The 22754-nt window shown below is 43.8% G+C and overlaps 1 protein-coding gene and 1 long non-coding RNA gene across 3 annotated transcripts in view; one reads left to right on the top strand and one right to left on the bottom strand.

Moving 5' to 3' along the window:
• Positions 1-1274: 1274 nt before the first annotated feature.
• Positions 1275-21778, bottom strand: EMP1 (epithelial membrane protein 1). The gene is made up of 5 exons (XM_038576856.1): positions 21597-21778; positions 6943-7056; positions 4569-4665; positions 4317-4457; positions 1275-3555 (listed from the first exon to the last, which is right to left on the bottom strand). The coding sequence occupies exons 2-5, from the start codon at positions 7018-7020 to the stop codon at positions 3389-3391; spliced, it is 483 nt and encodes a 160-aa protein (XP_038432784.1). The 5' UTR covers positions 7021-7056; positions 21597-21778; the 3' UTR covers positions 1275-3388.
• LOC106557917 overlaps positions 20378-22754 on the top strand; it is a 45018-nt gene continuing 42641 nt past the window's right edge. For both annotated transcript variants that reach the window (XR_005379884.1, XR_005379885.1), the window contains exon 1: positions 20378-21251. This is a non-coding gene — a long non-coding RNA (uncharacterized LOC106557917). The remainder of the gene's footprint in view (positions 21252-22754) is intronic.

Here is a 22754-nt window from a genome sequence, read left to right as displayed (position 1 = left end):
AACATTTAAATCAGTGGACTTTGAGTAAAGCAGATTGCCCTCTATAACGTGTGTGGGCTCAATCAGTTGAATAGAACAAAAGACTGACCACCCCTTCCCTCTAAACAAGGGAGAATTCCGTCAGTAGATAGTCTTTGGACCTCTTACCTGGGTCTCCAGCCCACCAGCCCTATCCTCCCTGCAGATTTTGAACCTGCTTGCCTCCATAACCATGTGAGCCAATTTTTAAAAATAAATTTCCTTCTATGTATAATTTATACATCCTATTGGTCCTATTTCCGCGGAGAATCCTGGAGTAAGACACTGCCATTCACAATTTAGATCTTCGAGATGGAAGATTTCATCTTGGCAGAAGAGAAACTTTGAGTAGTTTTGAGACCTTATTGGAGATTCTGATTAAAGATCTATAGAAGGAAAGGAAGAAAGGATGCTCTGGAGGTCTGATCCATGACTCGGCAAATGACAAGGGGAAATGAATCCCAGGGAGAACTAAGGGAAAGAAGTAGCCTCTTATGATAGTATCCCAGAAGAGGGCTAAGAAATCACATAGGTCTCTGAGAGGGTATCAATAATCAATGCAATTTGATTAACTGACTTTAAAATATGTTAGAGTTTTATTTTCAGGTTCCATTGTGTATTTTTTGTGTAATTACTGTGCAGTTATATTGTCCGAAACCACAGGGGACTGACAAAGCACCAAATCCACATTAAAACCATTTGTATGATCTTGGTGTTTACATGATGCTAGGGTACACAGCATCCACTCTGCTTTTCCACCATTAACTCCAGTCCTTATTGCTCGCAGAAAGTAGTAAAGCTTTCCTTTTCTCATTGCCCCATACAGATATGCCCAATTTATGCAATGAATGGGTTTCCGCAAAGCTAATGTGATGCATACCTTTGTGAATTGCTTTGTATTTTGAAGACACATTAGAGGTGTTGGCTATTTCAAAGAAATTTTACAAGTATCTCATTTCTTAATGTCATAAGTCATTCTGATTCAAGACCATAACATCTTCCTGGTGTATTAGCTTATGAAGTTCTATTTTTTGCTTTAGAGGTTTAATTAAAGTAAGCTAAAACTATACCTAATAACATTCATTTGCTTGAAAGAGTTATTGTAGAAATGCCTAATGTATTACCAGAAAGTAGTTTAATGTCTCAAATTAATGCCAAGTTGTTCAAATCACACTGATTTGACAACTTCATTAGGTATAAATGTCATTATTATCCCCACTGTCCTGCATTTTTTAGGAAGAAAACATTCACACAGGGAAGGGAATCAGAATCTATTTTTATATCCCTAGAGTTATAAACATTTGTATCAAAATATTTACAATTATAGTATATGAAATATCAATCTATTAAAGAAAAAGCCAAATACAGTACTAGAACAACCCACCAATGTAATGCAAATTACATGAGACATAAATGTCACAGAAATAAAGTAAAAGACAAGGGAATACATGGTTCATTCCAGTCATAGCTTGACTTTTCAACACAATGTGAGTATCTCTTTGGGGTATATCTGATATGTAAGTATACCTCTGAACATAAAACAGCCATCTATAATCATGTGATAATTAAATCATAATTAAAAAGTTCATCATCCTACAGTTTTTGTTGCCATCTCTCTACCCCCAGCCCAGGTAATCTGGTGGCCTACCCTCAATATTCCCTTAACCAGAATGAACATAGAGCAATATACTTAGTCATAGTCCTGTTACATAAATACCAGAAATCATGGCATAACAACTCCCCAAAAAGGAAAGGTATGCAAGAAATGGGATAAGGAGAGCTAGGAGGAAAGTAGGCAAGATGTCTCGGATTCTCCCTGGGGTAGATCTTCTCAGGTAATAAAGGAAATGTCTTCCCAAACCAACCCCTTTAGACAGAATCTGAGATGGCTTGAAATAGCTGCTCCAGGCCAGAGCAATGCCTGCTTAACCAGGAATAGCATACTGCTACTAAATCCTATATAGAAATGCTCCTATGGAAACAGACAGCCCAATTACCAACTGACTGGACACCATAAGAGTTTTTGCTTTTTACTTTTTCTCTTAAAGAAGATATCTGCCCGTCACCTATATCTTTATTTATCTTGTGGGAAATTTCTGATTCTCCTGGGAATGCAGGCACTCTGTTCTAATCATGACAGGAATCTAGTACACTTAATACTTGACAATTATATAGCACCTTTCACCAAAGGATCAATTTGGTTTTGGTTTGTGTGTGTTTTCTTATGCTTCCAAAATTACCCTGCCTCACCTGTGAAAGGGGATAGGCAGGGCCCCTGAAAGGCAACGGCTCTAGCCCATGTCAAAGTGAGAACTGCCACTGAGCCTAAGAGTCCTAATCCCCAATGTGGATAATTAACAAAAATGTACTCAAGAGTTATCATTAGAGGGAGAGTAATAAATCATCTTACAAGGAACCATGTCCATTCTCTCTCCCAATATGTTCTTAAAAGAAACACTGACTACATGGACAGGGAGTCCTAAAAACGTAACCCTACCGTAGCACTGTCACAAGATTGACCCTTGGTCCTGTAATTTGTGTGGTGCTTTCACCAATGAATTGGTCACTAGTGGCTTTACCAAAATGCCAGAAGAGTTGCTTTAGTTTTAAGCAAGAGGCCTAGCAAAGTCCATAGCAAGAGGTCTCCATGAGGGACAGCTGTGTGAGGTCTGGTCTGGGTTCTGACCATCCCCCAGGCCCTCCACTGTGAAAAGTTCTTTCTTGGCTTCACTAACCCACTAATTTGGCTTTAGGACTATATCTCTTTCTCCCATTTCGTCACAAATACCACTGAGTTCCACAGAGTTAAGTATCTGTTCTAAAGAGGGATAATGGCTCACTAGTCAAAGCCCTTGTATAGGTCCTTCAGACTGGAATGTCATGTTTTGCTTTGGGTCAGAAAGGCGGGATGGCTTCCAGGCAGGCTTAGCATATTCAACACAAAAACAATATCTGCTCTTGCTGGAACTTGTACCGCTATTTTAACTTGATGCAATGGGTCTGAGAACCTCAATGCAAGACCCAGAAATCAGCCTTAGGAGTGGAGTCAGTGGTGTGGCAGCCGATGGGGCCCCAGGCAGTGTGTGTAACTGAGAACAGCTGGAGGCCAAGTCTGGTGGCTGGAGAGAGGCTCTCCTGCTGCATCAAGGGAACAGCAGAGTACTAGCCAACTACTTTCTCCCAAGGGCAGGGGCTCGACAGTAGAGAACCTCCTCAAGAATGGTTTGAATTTCAGCCTCTCCCACCCTACTTCCCCTCCCCGCCCCCCCTCCCCACTCTTGGATTTTCCTGCATAGTATCTTCCACTTCCCGCCCAGATCCAATGGCTTCTTTCTCCCCACCCCCCAGATCCCTGTGAATTTGTTCAGCCTTATTTCTTTCTCAGGACTAGATAGAGAACGCCAATGATGAAGCTAAAGCAGAAGCAGATCCAGGTCAGGATGAAGGAGTAGCCGTGGTGACTGCTCTGGTACTGAGTTCCCTGACCATTGGCATAATGATGAGTATAGATGGATACTCCGACCATAATGCACAGCCCTGCAAGAGGAAAAAAAAAATCATTTGGTTTGTTTGGTTTTTTTTTTTTTTTTACATTAAAACCAAGAAAACAAATTGTATAACTTTTAAAAGATCCTGTTTTCCTCACTAGCAAAATGGGAAATTTCACTGGGAAAATAAAATCTGGCCATTGAGCCCCAAACCATGGTCTTGTTGATATGCCTTGAACCAACCTCGATAGTTGTATTGATAAACTAGAGGTGTTTGGGCTCTCACATCTGCACTGGTTTGTGTAGCTAAAAGTGTAGAGTAAAAAACACAGACCCTCCTGTCCCTCAACCAGCTTTTCCTTCTGGATCCCAGCATATGTAGGCAGGCCGCCCAGAATGCAAGAGAACACAGCCTTTCACCAAATGGCATGTGTTTGGGAAGAATGGCAGAAGAATGAGAACAGCACTGCTGGCAAGCCCTGTCGCAGTGGCTTTGTCTCTCTCAGGACTCTCATCTTCCTGCCCTCGAGTGTCTTGTATACAACCACTAGCAACGGATGTGGCCCAGCCACTTGGTAGCTACCAGGGAGCCCTAGGTTTAAACATGGCCATCTGTTTAAAGCAGGTGACAGTACTTATTCCAAACACTGGCAGGGGGGCTCAAAAAGAGAACAATCAGAGGAGAAAATTGTCCAAAGCAGCTTCACTAAGCCATGTGGTCATCTGTCCAAATGGCCAGAAACGCCCATGGTAAGACCTACATAAAAGCTTTTCCTGCCTACACCAGAGCCTGCCCCTTAGGATACTCACAGCACACCAGCATGGTGGCCCCGGATAGGAAGAAGCGGTTTCCTTTCTCCATGGTGAAGAGCTGGAACACAAAGACCACGAGGGAGATGAGGGAGAAGATGATGGAGAGGATCATGAAGGCCTGCACTGCCTTGAGGGCGTCTGGGGATACAGGATGAGAACAGCGTTATTAGACAGATCCGTCCCCGGCAGGCTGCCTGCCTCCCCAATCACGCGAATTGTCGGTACTGAATACGGTCCTTCCATACATACCTTCACTGGCATAGGACAGGACATCATCACAGCCATCACTGGTGCAGTTTTTCCAAAGACCTACTGATGCTTTTGTAAAATCTGAAACCACCCAGACCTGCAACCAAAAGGAAACAAGCAGTTGTTCAAAAGCTGACCCTCTGCTTCTGAAGAAAAAGAAATAGCATTATCAGATTGGTGTCAGGATCAAATCTTAAGCAATACCCCGTAATGAGCCACAAATATGGCTGAGCCCCCCATCTCTTGGCGGAAATGAGATCTGGCTAAAACTGAAGTCACGTAAGTCCCAAGAGAAAAGATGAAGGATTGTGTGGCCAAAGAAAAATCACTTAGCTGGGATCCCTGGGTGGCTCAGCGGTTTAGCACTTGCCTTTGGCCCAGGGTATGATCCTGGAGACCTGGGATCGAGTCCCACATCAGGCTCCCTGCATGGAGCCTGCTTCTTCCTCTGCCTGTGTCTCTGGCGCTCTCTCTCTCTCTCTCATAAGTAAATAAAATCATTTTTAAAAAATCACTTAGCATCTCTGGGTTTCACATCCCTTGTAACTTAGGAAAAAAATGAAATAATTCAATCATAGTGGCTTAAAATTCTGAGTTCTAAGTAAAAGAAACACTAGATGAGGTGATTTGTTCTAAGTATGCACAACCATACGCTCTATCAAGACCATTTCAGGGGCACCTGGGTGGCTCAGTAGTTGAATGCCTGCCTTTGGCTCAGGTCGTGATCCTGGGGTCCTGGGATCGAGTCCTGCATTGGGATCCCCAGAGGGAACCTGCTTCTCCCTCTGCCTATGTCTCTGCCTCTGTGTGTGTGTGTCTCTAATGAATAAATAAATAAAATATTAAAAGAAAAAAAAAGACCATTTCATGTAAGGGACTATGGGTGTTATGAAAAAAAAAATGCTCATCTGGAGGCAAATAGGAAGCATATGGACCACTAAGAAAATAGCAGTGAGTTTGGGTGTCAAGAAGCCACTTCCATCTAAACAGAGGGAGGTGGGGGCCCCTGAAAGTAGCAGAGTAATCGAGATGTAATTCCCAAGGCTCACTGTGGTGCCACTGTCCCTTCCCACCCAGCCCAAGAAAAGCAATTATTCTCCTGGGAAACACACACCTGCCTTGTCCACACAGAGCACCTGTTAGAATGAGCATTGCTGGAAAGACAGGGCCAAGGATGTGTGATCACCTGCTCTCAATTCAGTAAACAACTGTATGCCAAGCCCTATATAGGGGCTGAAAATTCAGTATTCAGCACTCTAGCATCCACTAGGACAGTCTGAAGTCATTTCTCAGGCTTGCTATCCTGAAAGACTTGGGGGCTGGTGCACAGAAAGGCTAACCTGAGGTCCGGAGGAGGCCTCATGGGCGAAGATTCTTAAATTAGCCTTGCTCGTGACCCACATCCACCAACGTTAGCAAAACTCTCCTATCTGAACTTCAAAACACATCAGTCCTTTAGTTGTAACATGGACCTGAACAGATCCTAGAGCCACCGTTTCCCCGTCTAGTGATTGTTGGCCTTGATTTTTGCCTGCAAGGAGCAGTCTTGTTTCTTTGAGAAAAGCACAACAAAGGCAAATTTGATGCTATAAACTACCACTAGAGGTCAGAGTAGCCCAAGGTTCAGAGAGAAAAAGCTACTACTGCCTTCATATTGTTACTTCTTTTCTTTCTTTCTTCCTTCCTTCCTTCCTTCCTTCCTTCCTTCCTTCCTTCCTTCCTTCCTTCCTTCCTTCCTTCCTTTCTCTTTCTTTCTTTTCTTTTCTTTTTGAACTCAAGCTAATTCCTTGGAACCAGGTTAATCTTTCAAAATTCCACCTTCATATGCTACTCGCTGCTCAGAATTTGAATGGGTCAGTGTGGCAACCAAAGCTTCTCATCATCTCTCTCCCATCTATCCTTCTAATCAAGGTTCCCAGAAGAAGGAAAGGAAGTTCTGCTCCTGCCACATAGGTGTCCCCATTCTGCCCTGAACAAAGCCTCTCCCTTTCCCCAGGGGACCTTGGCCAGCACTCTTGCCCAGAATGCATCCCTGTGCTCCTTCCAGGATTCATCTTCTGCTAAGAGACCCCTCCCATCTGCCCATCCACCAAGCTCTACCTCCCGAGAAGGTTCTGCGGGAGACTGAAGAAGTCTCATTGCCTTCTGCAGCCTCTCGACGCCTACAGCCCTGGCAAGGGCTTTGGTCACTCGCCAAAGACATTGGCTTTTATCCTCCTGCTATTTGTTTGAAGTGCAAGTGTGTGTTTATTTTTTTCCACAACTAAACTGTATATTCATGAGGGGTAGGGATTGTGTAGTACTTGGTAGCACTTTGTGTAAATATTCAAATAACTTCTGGGTGAATGAATGAACAAAAGAACATGTTACTCACATTGGCAATGGTGGAGACAAATAACATGATGACAGTGGCGATGTGGACCACAAAGATACCAGCCAGTAGTACCAACATCTTGGCTTTTTGATGCCTCAAAGAGCAATGAGAGTTCTGAAAAGAAGAGAAGATAAAGGAGGCAAAAAAAGGTTACTGTCAGATTCAATCAGACAATTCAGCTTTCCCACACATGTGGACTGTCCACTAAAATCAGGAGTTGCAATAAAAACCATGTCACAATTTCATTATAAATTCCTAAAAACATCTTGTTAACCTAGTTTCCTAAATGCCTATTCATCTATTTATATATATATATATATATAAATATAAACATAATTCTGCTTCTCAAGTATTTATATACTCATCTCTCTAATACAGCCTGTTTGGGGAAAAATTTTTTAAAAACACATGTAATCACTGTTACTGTTTTATTTTGTTTGTGTTTTAAAAACCAAAATAAGACTTGGTTTTTAGAAGGCCTTTTCACAGCTGTAATTTCCAGGTTTCTGTGCGACAATGTCATATAAATCCCCATTTTCCACTAGGGAAGTGTCCGTGGCTCTATCAAACTGCACATTCAGCGATATTAATAGATGTGGATGCCTTCTGCAGAATAGCAGCTATTACTCAGTGCCCATAGACTGAATAGGCTACTAATTTGATCCTAGGTGATATAAAAAATGTGAGAGCCACAACTTCTGTTATTTATAATGCTGTTTGGTATTCAGTAATTATAACCACCTAATTATGGCATAATGGTCTGCTTACCTACTGCTTAAACATTTCAGATTTGTATTACTGCACCTGAGCCTTTTGGCTGGATGTGCCTCATGGTGGGGACTCTGCTATTGGTCTAGGGCAAAATGCTGTATTTTCTTTGATGCAATACGTCAGTTCCAGGGCTTTAGAAGTATGCAGCCTGAAACACCACTATATGGGCCTTCTATTTGTGCATGACACTTACACAAAGTCCAATCCTTCAGGACTCCGTGGCAAAGATAGGCAAATGCATAAATCACACGGTGGGAGGATTGGGAACTAATACAGATTAAGAGTGGGCATAGATAAACCAAACTGTTCGGCCATAATCTCAGCAGAGGAGAAGAAGGGAGTCCACTGATCATTAAGAAAGTATGAAGGATGCACATGGGAGTGCCTATTCCGACTTATGTCAACAGCAGAGGGAGTGCTTCTTCATCCCCAAGATAGTTACAGTTACGGTGCAATGCAGTCTCAAGGGACTTCAAAAGGAAAGAGCTGGAGGTTATTCACACCGGGGTGGATGTGTGGATGTCCCCACCTAGGGAGGAGATGGCTGGACACATCCTGCAATTGTCCCGCTTCTCCCCTCACTCCACCTAATTTAATTGAAGCTTTGAGCATGTTTGAGCCACTTTCCTACTGTCCCGGGTATCTAGTGGCAAGCACTAATGCTATCATCCCAACATTTCAAGTGCCTTTATCTCCTATCACTTTCCTCATCAGGTACTCAAAATTAAGAATGCTCTTTCAAAAAAAAAAAAAATCTAGAATGTCCTAACGTACATGAAGGGGTCCTGCTCTTTACAGGCCAAGAATTAGAGTCAGACTTTGGCTTCCACCGTCTATCCCAACCTGTACCAACAGCCCCTGCCTTCCTTTCCAGTCCCAGTATTTCCCTCCACCCCAGGCTACTTTGTAGGAATTTGTCCAATTTCACTGTGAATGACAAAAATCATGAAGTTTATCCTGCCACCTCAGGGGAGAGCTTGGAGCTTTCATGCCTGCTATTAATAATCTCCCTGCGCATTCAAATATTCAAATTCATTTTTGTTTTCTGCAGATTCGCGCGTACCTCCACAATTTTCTGCTTGACTTTAATGTACAGTGAAAAGAGGTTTTGAATTAAACAGTTTCAGTTAGAATCATCTAGTCCATTTCTTCCATTTTCAGTATCCTCCTATATAAAGTAGGGGCTGCAATGCTGATCATACAGGGAAATACAAGGGTTATGGATCATGTTCATGAAACTATCACAGTGTCTGCCACATGGCAGGTAGTAATGGGGCTGCTTTGCTTGTGGTTATTAGTATCACCATTATTAGTCTGTGAAACTGAGAGTAGCTGTTGTCAACATAACAAGTCAGTTAGTCACCAGGCTACCCCTTGTTAAATACAAGTAATAGGATACCTGCTACATACTTCACCAGGCAGTATGTATAAACCATTTTGGTCCTCTTAGAAGTTGCCATTATGTCTAATCCCTGCCCTTTGAGTGGGGACACCACTAAGAATACACCCTCGAGAATCAGAAGGAGAAATCTCACTCTTCTCTGTCCTATCCTGACCATCCTCCCTACACCCCCAAAATTCACAACATCACTGGATCCTGATCTTGCCCTTCATGGGGAAAGAAAGAGGCTGACTCTAGGGAATTACAAATATTACATAACAATTTATATGTTTGATCTTCCTTGGTCTTATAAATGTCTTTTTTATTCCTTTGGCTTCTAACTGACAAACATCCTCCTCCTAATAGAGGGAAGTGATGGAGAGGCCAAGAACAGAATACAATACACCAAGTGAGTCCTCTTAAATGAGGGAGAAGAAATGCTGTGAGTTTTCTGCCTTACATGCTGTTGGGAATTCAGCAGCACTTTCTGTCTCCTTGGTTTGCTATGTAATCCTCTGATTGCTTTCATTCCTGCTCGCCCTTTCTATTGGGATGACTTGATTGTTATTGCATTCCACACACCCTTTTCTTACTGCAGCTCACTTGAGCCCATCCACTGCACCCCCAGGCTCTGGATCTCACTCCTGATCTAGAGGGTAATGGCTTTACGGAGGAGAGGTTCGATAGTGCCCTGCTGTGGAGTGTCCCCTGTTACCCAGGGCCTGGCACTTCCCCGTGTGTGTTGCATGTGCTCTGCTGCTTTGTCCTGGCCACTTTATCCTTCAGGCCAGTTGTCTGAGGAGGCTCTCTTCGCCTGACATGAGAACTGTTTGATCCCTGGGCTGACTGTGGCACATTTTAATTAAGTGTGCTCTGGTCTGCTTATGAAATGAGACCGTTGCCACCGTTCAAGAACCAAGGCTGAATCTCACTCCTGATCTAAACCGAAGCCCCACCTGATCATTATTCCCCTGCCTGCTGCCGGCTGGAGGAGTGGGTGGGAGAAGCAAGCAAAGAAGTAACTCTCTTTCATCTTAGGTTCCTGTGATTGTGTCACATCTATCTACCAAGGAAAGGAGAAAATGTCTTGGATTAGCTGGAGCTCTTAATACAGAACACATAATTCCCTCTGCTTTTGGCTGCTGCATCCAGCCAGAAGTAGGGGCTATTTAGCTGGAGCTAGTGCATAATGTATGTAGCTTCTCCATCTTTTCACTGCCCCCAATTTGTCAGGTTTTATTAGTATCATCCATTGTCAGCTTAGAGGTGCTTCCATTGTTTTTAGGGACCCTCCCCAACACCTTCAGAAACAGAATGAACAGTCTTCTTAAATTTCTGACCTAGATTATTATTCCTAGTGAGCCAGACCCTATACTAAAGAGTCCCCAGGGATCCCTGGGTGGCGCAGCGGTTTAGCGCCTGCCTTTGGCCCAGGGCGCGATCCTGGAGACCCGGGATCGAATCCCATGTCGGGCTCCCGGTGCATGGAGCCTGCTTCTCCCTCTCCCTGTGTCTCTGCCTCTCTCTCTCTCTCTCTCTCTCTCTGTGTGTGTGTGTGTGTGTGTGTGACTATCATAAATAAATTAAATAAATAAAAATTTACAAAAAAAATAAAATAAAAAATAAAGAGTCCCCAGCAGATTGAAACTCTCAGCGAGAGGTGGGGTACAAGGGCAAGTTTTTGAGATCTTTATAGATAACCATGAGAACTACCTAATAGGTGAATGTCTAGAGATCTATTGAATAGCAGAACATAATAGGGATAAAAGAAGGCCTCAGGCTCTTGAAACTTCCACCCACCCGCTACTTGCAGCATAACTTACAGGGAGACTCATTCCCTACCCTGGTCTGTATCTTGCATCATACAAAAGCACTGAAAAGAGACCATTTCTGCACATTCATATCATTGGAAGTATTGGCTGCTACAACTTTCTTTCTTGGCAATTTGTTTCACTAAAACAGTAATTAGCTCCTTCCTCACACCTCTCTAAAATGCTTTGGATGGCACTCTCCAGTGGAAAGCATACCCTTAGTCACAGCTGGGCAACTCAAACCAGGAAGTACAAAATAACAGTATTGCAATCCTGAATACTTTGGTGCAATGCCTGCCCCTCAGAGCATTTGGTGCACTGGGCAGTCCCAGTTTGTCAGTTGGTTATTGGGAACTCCCATAACGTCATTTATGGTACTTCAGCTCTCAGACTCCAGCCCACAGAGCTAGTCCATTCACAGGGTTCTTGAAGAATAGGACATCCACTGATTATTCTATGTGAGGTGCCAGGAACACATTTCTCCACCCATCACTGTAAGCAGAATAGGACTTCTTGGGAGAGGAGTGCTCAGGGCTATCATTGGACTGGGTGAGAAACAGAAAAGTATAGGAGGCATGAATGTTGACTCTAGAAAGAAATGGAGTATAAAGAGAAAGGGAAGTTAGAGACTTAGAGCCACACCTCAGCTCTCTGATATCCCTTTTCTGTTGTTCTTTCTTCCAAATGCACAGGCCAGCCAGTTCCCTTTCCACCACCACCATTTTTTATTCCTGCTCATATTTCTCCTTTTTTTCTCGAATTGCCCAGCCCACAGAGGACAAGCAGTCTCTTTATGCTCCTAGTCCCAATGCAAACCTCAAAATCGCTGACCATTCTAGATTTGGATTCAGTTCTTTGCCCAAAGAAAACCATTATAGTTAGTGGAAATGACCTTGAGAATTACAATTGCTGGTGATTGGATGTGTAAATGACTAAATAATATGGGGGGGAATAATTGTCATCTCCACTTGTCTCCATTCACTTAAAACTTAAAACCTTCCTACTCCCCTAAAATATGAAAGAATCAAAGAAACGTAGTTCTGAGACTGCCTTGCACTTCCTCTTTGCCTTCTTTTTTTTTTTTTTTTTTATGGTACTCTGACCCTGAGAAATCAATCAGGACCCTGTGAACACCTTTCCTTTTCTGGTGAGTACCGAATACTGCGCAGACCTTGAGAATAATGGACTTCTAAAGACACAGTAGGGGAGTTTAGATGTTCGTAATTTAGCTCCATAGTTGTTAAGCTAGGATCAGATAACTTCTTCCTGCCACAGAATATGTGTGTTTACTGAAGAGCCACTACCAGAGTCTGGGGGATACATATCTTTAAGAGTGGTTTAGGTCACAATAATTGGGAACAATACAACAGAAAAAAACAATCAAAAACCCACTTCTCCAGCAAAGGAAGTAGTGGAAATCCTGGGCTTGAATCGCTGAAGAAGTAGCCTGAACCTGAGGGTAAAACATAATAAAAAATGGAGGTGGAGGGTGGGAAGGGCAGGGGTTGTGTGAGCAGAGGGGGAGTCTCACAGAGCTCAAATGTTCATGACTCATTTGAGAGTGGGTAAGATTCTCCCAAAGGCACAGTGGAGCATCCTCTACCAGATGGTGCAAGAGAGCCTTCTGAGAGCATGTGAATCGGCTGGCTAGATAGAAGACAGTTTAGTCATTTTCCTGACCGCCTTGGATAACCCGATCTTCTCTGATGAGAAGAGAGCAGTAATAGTCAGCTGCCAAATTCCCCGTCTCTCCTTCCGCTCAACCCAATTTTATTGCCCAAAGCACAGTCAGGTCATGAGTTCTTCCTTTATTATTTATCCCTCATCTATTCCTTAATTCCTGCTCACATTGTCCTTGCCCAATTCAGATCCTAACCTAGCCCAAGCATCAGCCTCTCGCAGGATCCTCCTTCTGAGCTCCTCCTTCTCTGACATATCTTCCACGCCACTGCATTATCTGAACTTGTCACTCCTCTGCTCAAAATCCTCCAAACATTTCACCACCCCCTCCACCAGTCACTAGGCAAGAGGCTCTAAACACCTTACTCGAGCCCTGGGAATGCTGATAATGTGGTTTCCAAAGTTTCCAAAGACAGCCCTGCTGTCAAGTGTCCTTCCTCCAGGAGCTATCAAATTTTTTTCAAGGAAACTCAAATCCTGCCTCCTCTAGGAAGCCTTCCCAGATACATAGGTCAGAAGTAGTCATTTTCCCCACTATCATATTACTAAAACCACTAGTGGCAGCCTGCCTGGTAACAGAATTACTTATGGAAATATTTGGCTTACCAACCCCTAAGATTGTAAGTTTCTGAAGAGAGAGTCTTATCTATGACAGGTACCAAGTAAACATCCATTCGGTGAGCAAATAAATGTTATTAAGAAGGCAATTTTTTCTTACATACATGAACTTTAGTCCTTAAAATTTTTAGAAATTACTTATACATTACTCTTGTTATTTATACATTAATTTAGAATTACTACTAGAAATTATATATTACCACTTACATTATTTCTGTAGAAATTATTTATACATCACTACTATTGTATCTTATTAAATGCAAACTCTGTGTTACATATTCCTATATAAATGCCTTTGTAAACATATGAATATTTCCTGAGTAACTTTGACATTTTAATACGCAAGGGTGTATATATATATACAATATATATATTGTATATATTGTGTGTATATATATATTGTGTATATATATATATTGCCTTTTATTTAAGAGGAAATAAGTAGATACAAAGAAAATACCTTAAATTTCTAAAAACTAATTTGTCAGCAGATTTAACTTTTCTATCTCTTTAAGTTATAGAATCATTGGACTGAGAACAGGGGCCTTAAAATTCCTTCCTAATAAATGAATCTCAACTACAAACCTACACCACAGAACTATCTAAGTTATGCTTAAACTCCTCCAATAACAGGGCGCTCACTACTTGCTAAGACCCTCCCACCAGAAAGTCCTTCTGACAATGAATCAGAATTTGCTCTTGGCAAATAATACTCTTGATCTTAGTTCTGCCCTTAATCTAAAGCTGCCTCTTCACACCTTTCCTAGAATGGTCACCTTCTCAGCAGAACTTTCAGGTTACCAGAGAATTACCCAAAAGACATCACCTTAGATCCCCAAATCTCAATCACATCATAACATGGTCTTGATTTTATTCAACCGTTAGATTTTATTCAACTCTCTCTTCTCATTGATTTATATTTTCCCGATTACGAAATCTCCATCTCTTTCTGGAAAACTGTAAATTTTGAAAAAAGTTGTCTCACACCATCTGACCAAAGACATGGTGCTTTCTTCAAGGCACGAGAAAAGATGAGAGACAAAGCTGCCCCTGATCACATGCGCTCCATGAGTCAGCCCCTATCTCTGTGCCATCTCCCTAGCGTGACACCCAGCAGCTGCCACTTCTCCTTAAGGACACCATGTAGAGTGGCAGCACCAACGCCTTTCTATGGTCTCAACCTCAGTATCATTCTGCTTTGGTCAGTTTGTTTTTCATGTGTCTGTGTCCCATCGAGGATCATTTGGGTTGGCAAAGTGGATGTCCATTAAACACAAAAGCAGAAAAGGAAACACTCTCTTTTGGGAGCAGTCAGAGAGGATGTATCTGGAAGAGGAAAAGGCTGGGATTAAAAGCAGGTTGAGTGGATGAGACCTTGGATGAGCTTTTCTGGCCATTGTTATTGTTATTTTTTGTCGGGCGTACTTTCCATTCTAAATATTGTTTTTACGTAGGGGTAGGAGAAGGGGATGTTAATTTCTCCGTGGGAAACAGGGGGAGAGAAAGGATCCCAAAGGACCATTTCCTCCTGCCTCTGAATATCTGATGTTTGGTATGGAAGGAAAGAATTTCAGGTTGTACCTCACCATATCCACGTCATCCTGGGGCCTGATGTTTTTACGTACAGGGCAGTTTTTATGAGCAGGAGAAATATCAGGCATCAAGCCACAAAAGTAACTACATTGTTCCAGGGAAAACAACTATTTTTTCATGGTCTTCGGAGAAGGGAATTCCATCTCCCAAATGTGGTCTATCAATAATAAATGGAGGTATTATAGAAAGGGTAGTGTGTATCTGTTACTGGTATAAACTAGCACAGACTCTCGCATAGTTAGGGATGAAGAACCAGGGGATGGGGAGTGTGGGAACAAGATTGCTATTAAAAAAAGAAGAAGGGAAGGAAGGAAGAAGGAAGGAAGGAAGGAAGGAAGGAAGGAAGGAAGGAAGGAAGGAAGGAAGGAAGAGAAGCACCTATTAGAAAATCAAAATCTCAAAAAAATTCTGCCTCTGAGTTACTGCTGACTCTGGGAAAATCTCATACCTCTGGCTGGTGGCTCCTACGGAGATAAGAGTACATAGTAGTAAAGAGCATGGGTGCCAGGTTCAAATCCTGAACCACCATTTTTTTTTTCATTTCAGTGCTGTTGAGGTATAATTGACATATTAAAATTGTAAGATATTTAAAGTATACATTGAGGGGATTTGTTGACTCCAACACTTCTTAACTGCCATCTATCGACCTCAGAGGGCTAGTGTGAGGATTCGTGACTGATGAGCAAAGGCTATATGGTTGTTGCTTTTTCTTTGATTTCCTTTAAAATGAGAGGCTCCAGGCCAGCAAAATGGGCTTTTAGCTTCTCTGGCAGAATCTGAGGTCCAACACTTATGCTAAAGGCAAACAAGTGGAATGAACCTTGTTTTTGCAAATGCTCCCAAGGAGAATAACCGTTCTCTCTCTCTCTCTCTCTCTCTCTCTCTCTCTCTCTCTCTCTCTCATTTCCCCCTTGTCCTCCTTCCTGTCCAAGGAGGGGGTGGATCTGGCAACATCTGCGAAGGCTCAGGCCAGACCTGGGCCTCATGCCTCTGCCAGCCCACGCCCCCAGACCGCAGCTGGCCAGGCCACTGGGTGGTGTCCCCCGAGGGTGAGGACAGAAGCTGCAGTTGTCCTCTGCTTCTGACACCAGAGGAGTGTTCTGGCCACCAGGACGTCTTCAAAGGAGAGATTGCCAAGACAAAAACCAGGGTTTGGGAGGAAAATCAAGGTGTGTCCCAGGCCTGGCGGCGCTTGGGTGGGTTGACAGTAGGTGGCGACAACATGCTTCACCCAGCAAAGCCGCGGCCTGGCAGCCTGTGGAGCTGGGCGGAAGGCAGCCTGCCACCAGAGGCTCTGGGTGGGTGGCAGGGGCTCCTGCTCTTCTTGAGGGCACTTGGTTATTTAGGGATTTAGAGGCATCGAGGTTATTTAGTCTGTTCCCTGAACAAAGGAGGGAATGGACCTTCCCTGGAGCTGAACCAGAATCAGAACCCAAGCCTACCATCTCCCATCTTCCACACCGAGGCCTCTTCCACTCCAGCATGATTTTCCCTCCCGCATTGGCCTCAGGATTCTGCAGACATTCTAGAACCTCTACCAGAGCTACCCTTCACTCTCTTCCTCCCACCAGCTCCTAGTCAATCAGAGGGTCAACACAGCCCCTCAAAAAGGTGCCAAGGGCAGCTGCTTCTTTCTGTCATACAGCTGAGGAGGCCCGCCAGCAGAGCCAGTTTACCTGGCCACCAAAAAGCCCAAACCAGATCCCCACAGTGCAAGTTCTGAGATGTGCTTCCAGCATTCTGCCCTGGCCCCGCCCTCAGCACCAGGGTCCCTTCCCCACCAAAGCCATATCCCACAGAGGGAAGATGGAACGCAATTGCCAGCCCAACTCACTGTTTCAGGGTAGCAAACCTCTCTCCAGTTCCCCATCATCAGCCCCCTAGGGAGGGACCTTTGATTATTTGAAAGAAGTCAAAGGATCAAGGACTTCATTTTGCTCCTAGCTCTGATCTGACTCTTCTGAAAGGGGGGAAAGCATCAAGGGAGATCACTGCTCTGTTGGCATAAATATCCAATGGAAATTCATATGACACAGAGCATGTATTGACCAATATTTTTTCCTTGGGCAACAAAGATTCTTCAAAGGGGACGAGGAAAAGAATATTTGGCACTACGGACTGTTCTGAAACACTGGGTGGTGGTGGTGGTGGGGTCCCCAGACAAGAAGGGAAGGAAATAAGTGGAAATAAGTTGGTTAAGCTTCCACTTCTTGATCTCAGCTCAGGGCTTGATCTCAGGATGGTGAGTTCAAGCCCCATGTTAGGTTCTACACTGGGCGTGGTCTACTTAAAAAACGGGGGCAGGAGGAATAAGAGTGGAATCCTCCTCATACTTCTCCTTTGCTCTTTGGCTTTCTCCCTGTCTTTCATTTTCCACTTCACTCTTTCTCCCTCTTCTAAGGCTTTCCAGGGGCACCTCTTCTCTCCCTCCACATCCGGGCCTAAGGAAACCCAATCATTTGCATTTGATCCCTCTCTCCTCCCCTCCTATTCGTTCTCATCCACACCTTTACTGCCACACCCTCCTGCTGCAGGGTCTCCCTCTCAGAGAAGAGGGTGGAGCTCCTGTCCCAGGACCAGCTCAGTTTCTCTCTGAACCTGGTTTGGTCATCGGTGAATCTCTTGTTGTTGTCGGTATCTTAACAGGCTTATATAAAGGCCCAGGCAGCCTCCTCTTCTCATCAGAGCTGGCACCCTGGATGTTTTATTAACCGAACCTCTTCCTTGTCTTCCAAGAGCTGGGTGAAATGCTCATTGCTATCTGATGATAAGGCCTAAGGAATCTCAGAGTGGATGAGCAGAGGAGGCTGCCTGGGCCCTCAATCCTCTGGAAAATGCCCTGCAATGCAACAGGATGCCTCATTTAACTTTTCTACCAATTCCTATAGATTAAACTATTAGCGTGAGCCGAGGGATTTCTCAAAACGCAATGATAAAATCCTAGAACACTAGAATCTCAAAGTCATGAGGGGCCTTGGAGACCATCCAGTTCAGTGCCTTCAATCAAGAAGACAAGGGATTTGCCCATGCTCCTAAGGCAGAGTCAGGACAAGACCACAAACTTGCCTTGTGCCCTTTCCATCTCCCTATTCAGCCATCTTGCGTCTGCCCTGAGATTCTTGCCACCACTTTCAACCTATGCCTATGTTCTCAATTTTAACGACCCCACTGGAAGAGAGAATTCATGAAACAGACTCAGGAAATACAAAAGCTGCCACATCCACATAAAACCCAGCACCAAGAGCAAAGGAGTCCATTTTAGTTCTAGGAAAATGCCTATAACCAGAAAAGGGAAGAAAACGCTGACCCAAATATTTTTAAAAAGGAAGAGAGAGAAACAGCGATCTCCACAAAGGTTTGTACTTTTATCTTTATGCTTATGTCAGTGGATGCCCCAGTTAAATTAAAAGAAATTATTTTACCCATTCAGGACACTGGGGACTGAAGTATTACAAAGAGTGGTCTCCAGACATATGTGTTTGGGGGCTGGGGAATTGTGAATTCAAGTAAACTTCTAATCAGAATCATATTTGGGTTCCTTTGATTACTGACCAGAAGTCCAGGATCATCTAAGCAAAACTAGGAAGAGTACTGGAAAAGAGAAATTTATGATCAGAAAATTTCAGATCCACACTAGCTAAAGATTATGAGCTCTTCTCAAGGACTGACCCATTTTGCAGGCCAGCAATCAGTCTGGGGTTACAATGGTTTGTCGGCTTGTTCCCGTAGTTATCATGACAGGGGCTCCATGGTAAAATGGTAAAAATGTGAAGGTGTGAGCTACAGGAACCATAAACCAAGTTATAGGATCACCCCAACAGGGCCAAGTTAGAAGCCTGCGTCTCTGGTATTGGACTGATTTAACCATGACCTCGTGGGTAGCAAACTGGGTGTGTCCCTCTGAGTATGCACATCCAAGAGTCCCAAATGTCTCCAAGCTTTTGTGTTAGGCAGCCATGTACATACATGTGGTAAGTGAAAGACAAAGCCATATTCATGTGTGTAGAAAATGAAATACCTCAGAATCAAATCATGTGTGTATGGCTGACACATGTATAGTTTCAAAGCCTTAAAAACACTTCCTGCTATTTCTAAGTCTTAGGTAATAGTAATAAAATTAATAATAATAATACTGACCCATCAAGCTTTACCATTAAATATTGTTAAGTGTTTAGAGGATAAAGGGCACTGGGTAGAGAAACTACAAATACAGAATAGATCATTTCTGCACGCCCAGGACTGCAGAAGTATGAACAAAGTATAGAAGTTACAGAGATGCCACTTGTGCTGAATTTAAGAAATTCTAATAATTAGAGCTATCTAGCAATGTGGCACCAGGGCAGGCGTGGGGGAGCACAGAGGCACACTCTGAGGTAGGGAACTCCCCTATTCTGGATATTTTAAGGGAATGTAAAGTGGCCATCTGTCCAAGGAGAGGTAAAAAATAGGATTTCTGCATGTGGTAGGAGAATGAATAAATCGTTCTTCAAACTGAGAATCCCTCCCGAACTGAGAATTTGATGCACGAAATTCAAGATAGAACATAACTAAACTTGCCTTGTGTCCTTCCTGTGGCCATTTTTCAGATATACTCCCCACCAGGCTCTGAGGAGTCTATAGAAAAACATTTTGCTTCATATGTAAGCCTTCTAGGTCTCTGACTGCTCTCTCTCCACTGATCCCAGTGCATCTGGCATCAACTGAGGCCCTAAGAGCCCCCAGACACAGCCAAGAGGGTCTGCATTCCAGGGTCTTTATAGAGCCTACTCAAGGCCCCTTGGGGTCTAGAACGCTCTTTCTCCCCCCAGGACCTGGATGGGCCTAAGCTGGTCTCCAGAGGGAAGCAGGAAGAGTTGAGAAAGTCACAGTAAGTCTTTCTGGTCAGTGGAAGGGATGCTTTTCCTTTCCTCAGAGATGTGCCCTGTACTCCTGGGAGGCAGCCAGCATCTGTTTGGGATGTGGTCTGCTCCGGGTTGGCCCCTGATGGCCCTCTGCCAACTTCCAGGACAGTGTAGTGCCCTCAAACAATGTGAAATCTGGGGGGTCCTCTGACCAGGACGCCAGACCGGATGTCCTGCAGCCCTCCAGACAGCACTCCACCCCCGCCCCATTCTTCTGAGTCTTTGGTGGAATTCAATCTGCCTCTGAGGGTGGGAGGCAGCAGGGGGAAAACAGAACCCTCACATTTCAGTGTTTTCAAAGACTTACAGCTGAAATCCAGAAAAACTCCTGCAGCTAAGGAGCTCGGAGGCACTCACTCTTTCTCTGAGGCAGCAAGGAAAGCAGGAATTCAAAATTGCCCTCAAACTCCAGGAAATAACATACAGCCTATTTCCTCACTTAGGGAGCTACAGTGTAACATGAAATGTTGCACACACACAAAAAAAAAAAAAAAAAAAAAAATGCGATTCAGGATGGTCTATATCCTCAGATTTGTCAGTATTTTCTGCCTGCCGACTGGTTCAATATTGCTTATAGTTTTAACTTGCACAGAACTACAAGAAGGTCCGTACTAGATTCATAGAATACCACTACTATCAACTTAATAATGGCTTCCCTTCATCCACATCCATGTAATCTGGAAATAATAAACATTTTAAGCAAATGTGGGAGTTCCCTGCATCTTGAAAAGTTTCCCTTGCACTTAGTTAATCATCCCCTCGAGGGCAGTTTTACAAGGCGCCTTGTCTGTACAATGTACACAGGCTGATTACATTTAAATCTTCTCTTCTAACGAACGGCATTTCTAAAGGAAAAGCCTAATTTTGTCAGACAAGCTGAATCCTGTCATTCCCCTCGTCTTGTTTATGTAGGGAAAAATAAAGCCAGTATCTATGTTGAAATGGGCCACACCTCAACCAAAATGCTAATGTAAAACAAAAGCAAATAGAAATCATTCCTTTTCCTTTCTCTCCAGATTCACTTTATGATTAGCCCGAGTGTTTGCATTTGCACAACCACATGTTGGAAAAGTGAGAAGATGAATAGTCCAAAACAATCACCGCCTTCCATGCGGAAAAATTCCGCATCCACCTAAAAAATCATCTTATTGTTTCTAATATGTCATCTTTTCACTCAGCACTAAAATTCAGCTGTTTCTGGGGGTGGAAGCACAAAGCCATTCAATATTTTTTTTATTTTATTTTTTTATTTTTTATGGGAGCAGATGAAGTTCCCCCACCCCACCCTCTCTTCCAAATCCAGTTTCCCTCCTGCCTCTCCAGGAGGAAAAAAAAAAGATCTAAATTTAAGCAGAAGTGAATGAACAAGCTGAAAGAGTAGTAAAAAACTGTAAAAACAACAGCAAAAGTAAACTGAAAAGCACTTATCTCTCCACCACCATCCAAAAAAGACCAGCAAACAACCAACAAGAGAAACAACTCCAGTCCTGAAGCAATCTGAATCAAAACGGACAACCTGGAACACATCTGGCAAGTCAGGATGCCCTTTCAAAGGTATGTAGTGTTTCCTCCATAAAGACTATCATAACCTGGTGGGTTCCAAAGTCCCTGCTCCCGAGCAGAACCCGGTCACTGCAAAGCACAACCGCAGCCCAGTCCTGCTGAATTGCATGAGTCTCCCAACCCCCGTCAAAAGGCATTTGTCTGAACCTCATAGAAAAAGTCTGTCTGGGTATCCACTTTTAGCCAGAAGTTTCAAGAGTCCAATTCAGAGAATCATAGAAAAAATAGCAAAAGAAAAAAAGAAAAAGCAAAGCTTAGATGACTAGGTCGGAAGGACAGCGGAGAAGGAAAGCGAAACTTTGCTGAGCTTCCCCGCAGCTTTGAAAGCTTTCCTACCTGAGGATCCAAGGGACTGATGTGCCCTGAGTGGCCGGAGCTGGTGGCTGCCTGGTCCGCTCCTCTGGAGGTATGTGACCGCAGTGAGGGGAGGGACGTGCCTCCCGAGGTTATAAGTTTCCAGCGCTGGTGTGCTGGGGTGTGTGATGGGTGGTTTCTTTTCACTCTGTTTTAAAGGAGTTTCTATGAATCAGTCTGACTTTAAAAAAAAAAAAAAAAAAAAGATTTGTTGGTAAAGCTACGCCCTGCTAGGTTGGCAGTTGGTCAAGAGAGGCTGGGAGTGAGCCATCAATTCAAAGAGCCTGTTTAGGCTCTCTCTGACTCACACACATAGACCACAGTGGAAAAAGGAGTGACACTGCTTCAAATGAGTAATAGGAGTCACACAAATAGATCTGTTTACCGAAGCCCATTCCTCCTCACCAAAAAGGAGACTTGGTTACCATGGGCATAGGCAAAACAGAAGTTATCTGTCCAAATGTTCACTTGGGGAGGGGGAGAGAGAGGGGGGGACAGGGCCCTGCCCATTGAAATCCTAGCTAATCATCAAAGGAAATCCTCATTCCTCCTCTCCCATCTAATGCATCAGTGGCTGTCCACTGTCAGGAATGATCAGATTTACTTCTGATTTTCTTCCCCACCTAATCCTGGTGCCCTGTCCTATGGGCAGTTGTAAGACAAGGCCTGGGAATCAGTCCAGAAGAGGACAAGCCGAGATCCTTCATAGCCCTGCCTCTGAATGATGGAGCTTCGGTAAAACAGCATGCTGGTCTTTAATTATACTCTGTGAGTGAATGCCCATGTGGACTCCTCACATCCTGGAGCAAGTGCTCTAGTTGAGAACTTTGCTCTCTGATCTCCTTGTAATAATCATCTGGACCTTGTTCCATACTTGGGCTCCACTGGGAGGGGCCCTGGGAGTCACCTAATCCTACAGCCAAGGCATTCCCAGGAGACAAGAGCTCAGATGCCTGAGTTCAAGCCCTGCTTTCCACTCACTAGTTGTGTGGCTGCGGGCAAATCGACCTCCCCAGGCCTGTTTCCTTGTGCGTCAAATGGGGGCAGAACATACCTATCTCACAGAGCTGTGGTTAGAAATACATAGAGAGAGCTTATAATAATGCTCAGCACCCAGAAGGGCTCAATAAGTGTTAACTA

Source organism: Canis lupus, chromosome 27, assembly GCF_011100685.1.
Source record: "Canis lupus familiaris isolate Mischka breed German Shepherd chromosome 27, alternate assembly UU_Cfam_GSD_1.0, whole genome shotgun sequence".
Taxonomy (NCBI): Eukaryota; Metazoa; Chordata; class Mammalia; order Carnivora; family Canidae; genus Canis; species Canis lupus.
Note: the sequence above shows the minus strand (reverse complement) of the source record. Positions and strands in the feature narration are given on the sequence as shown.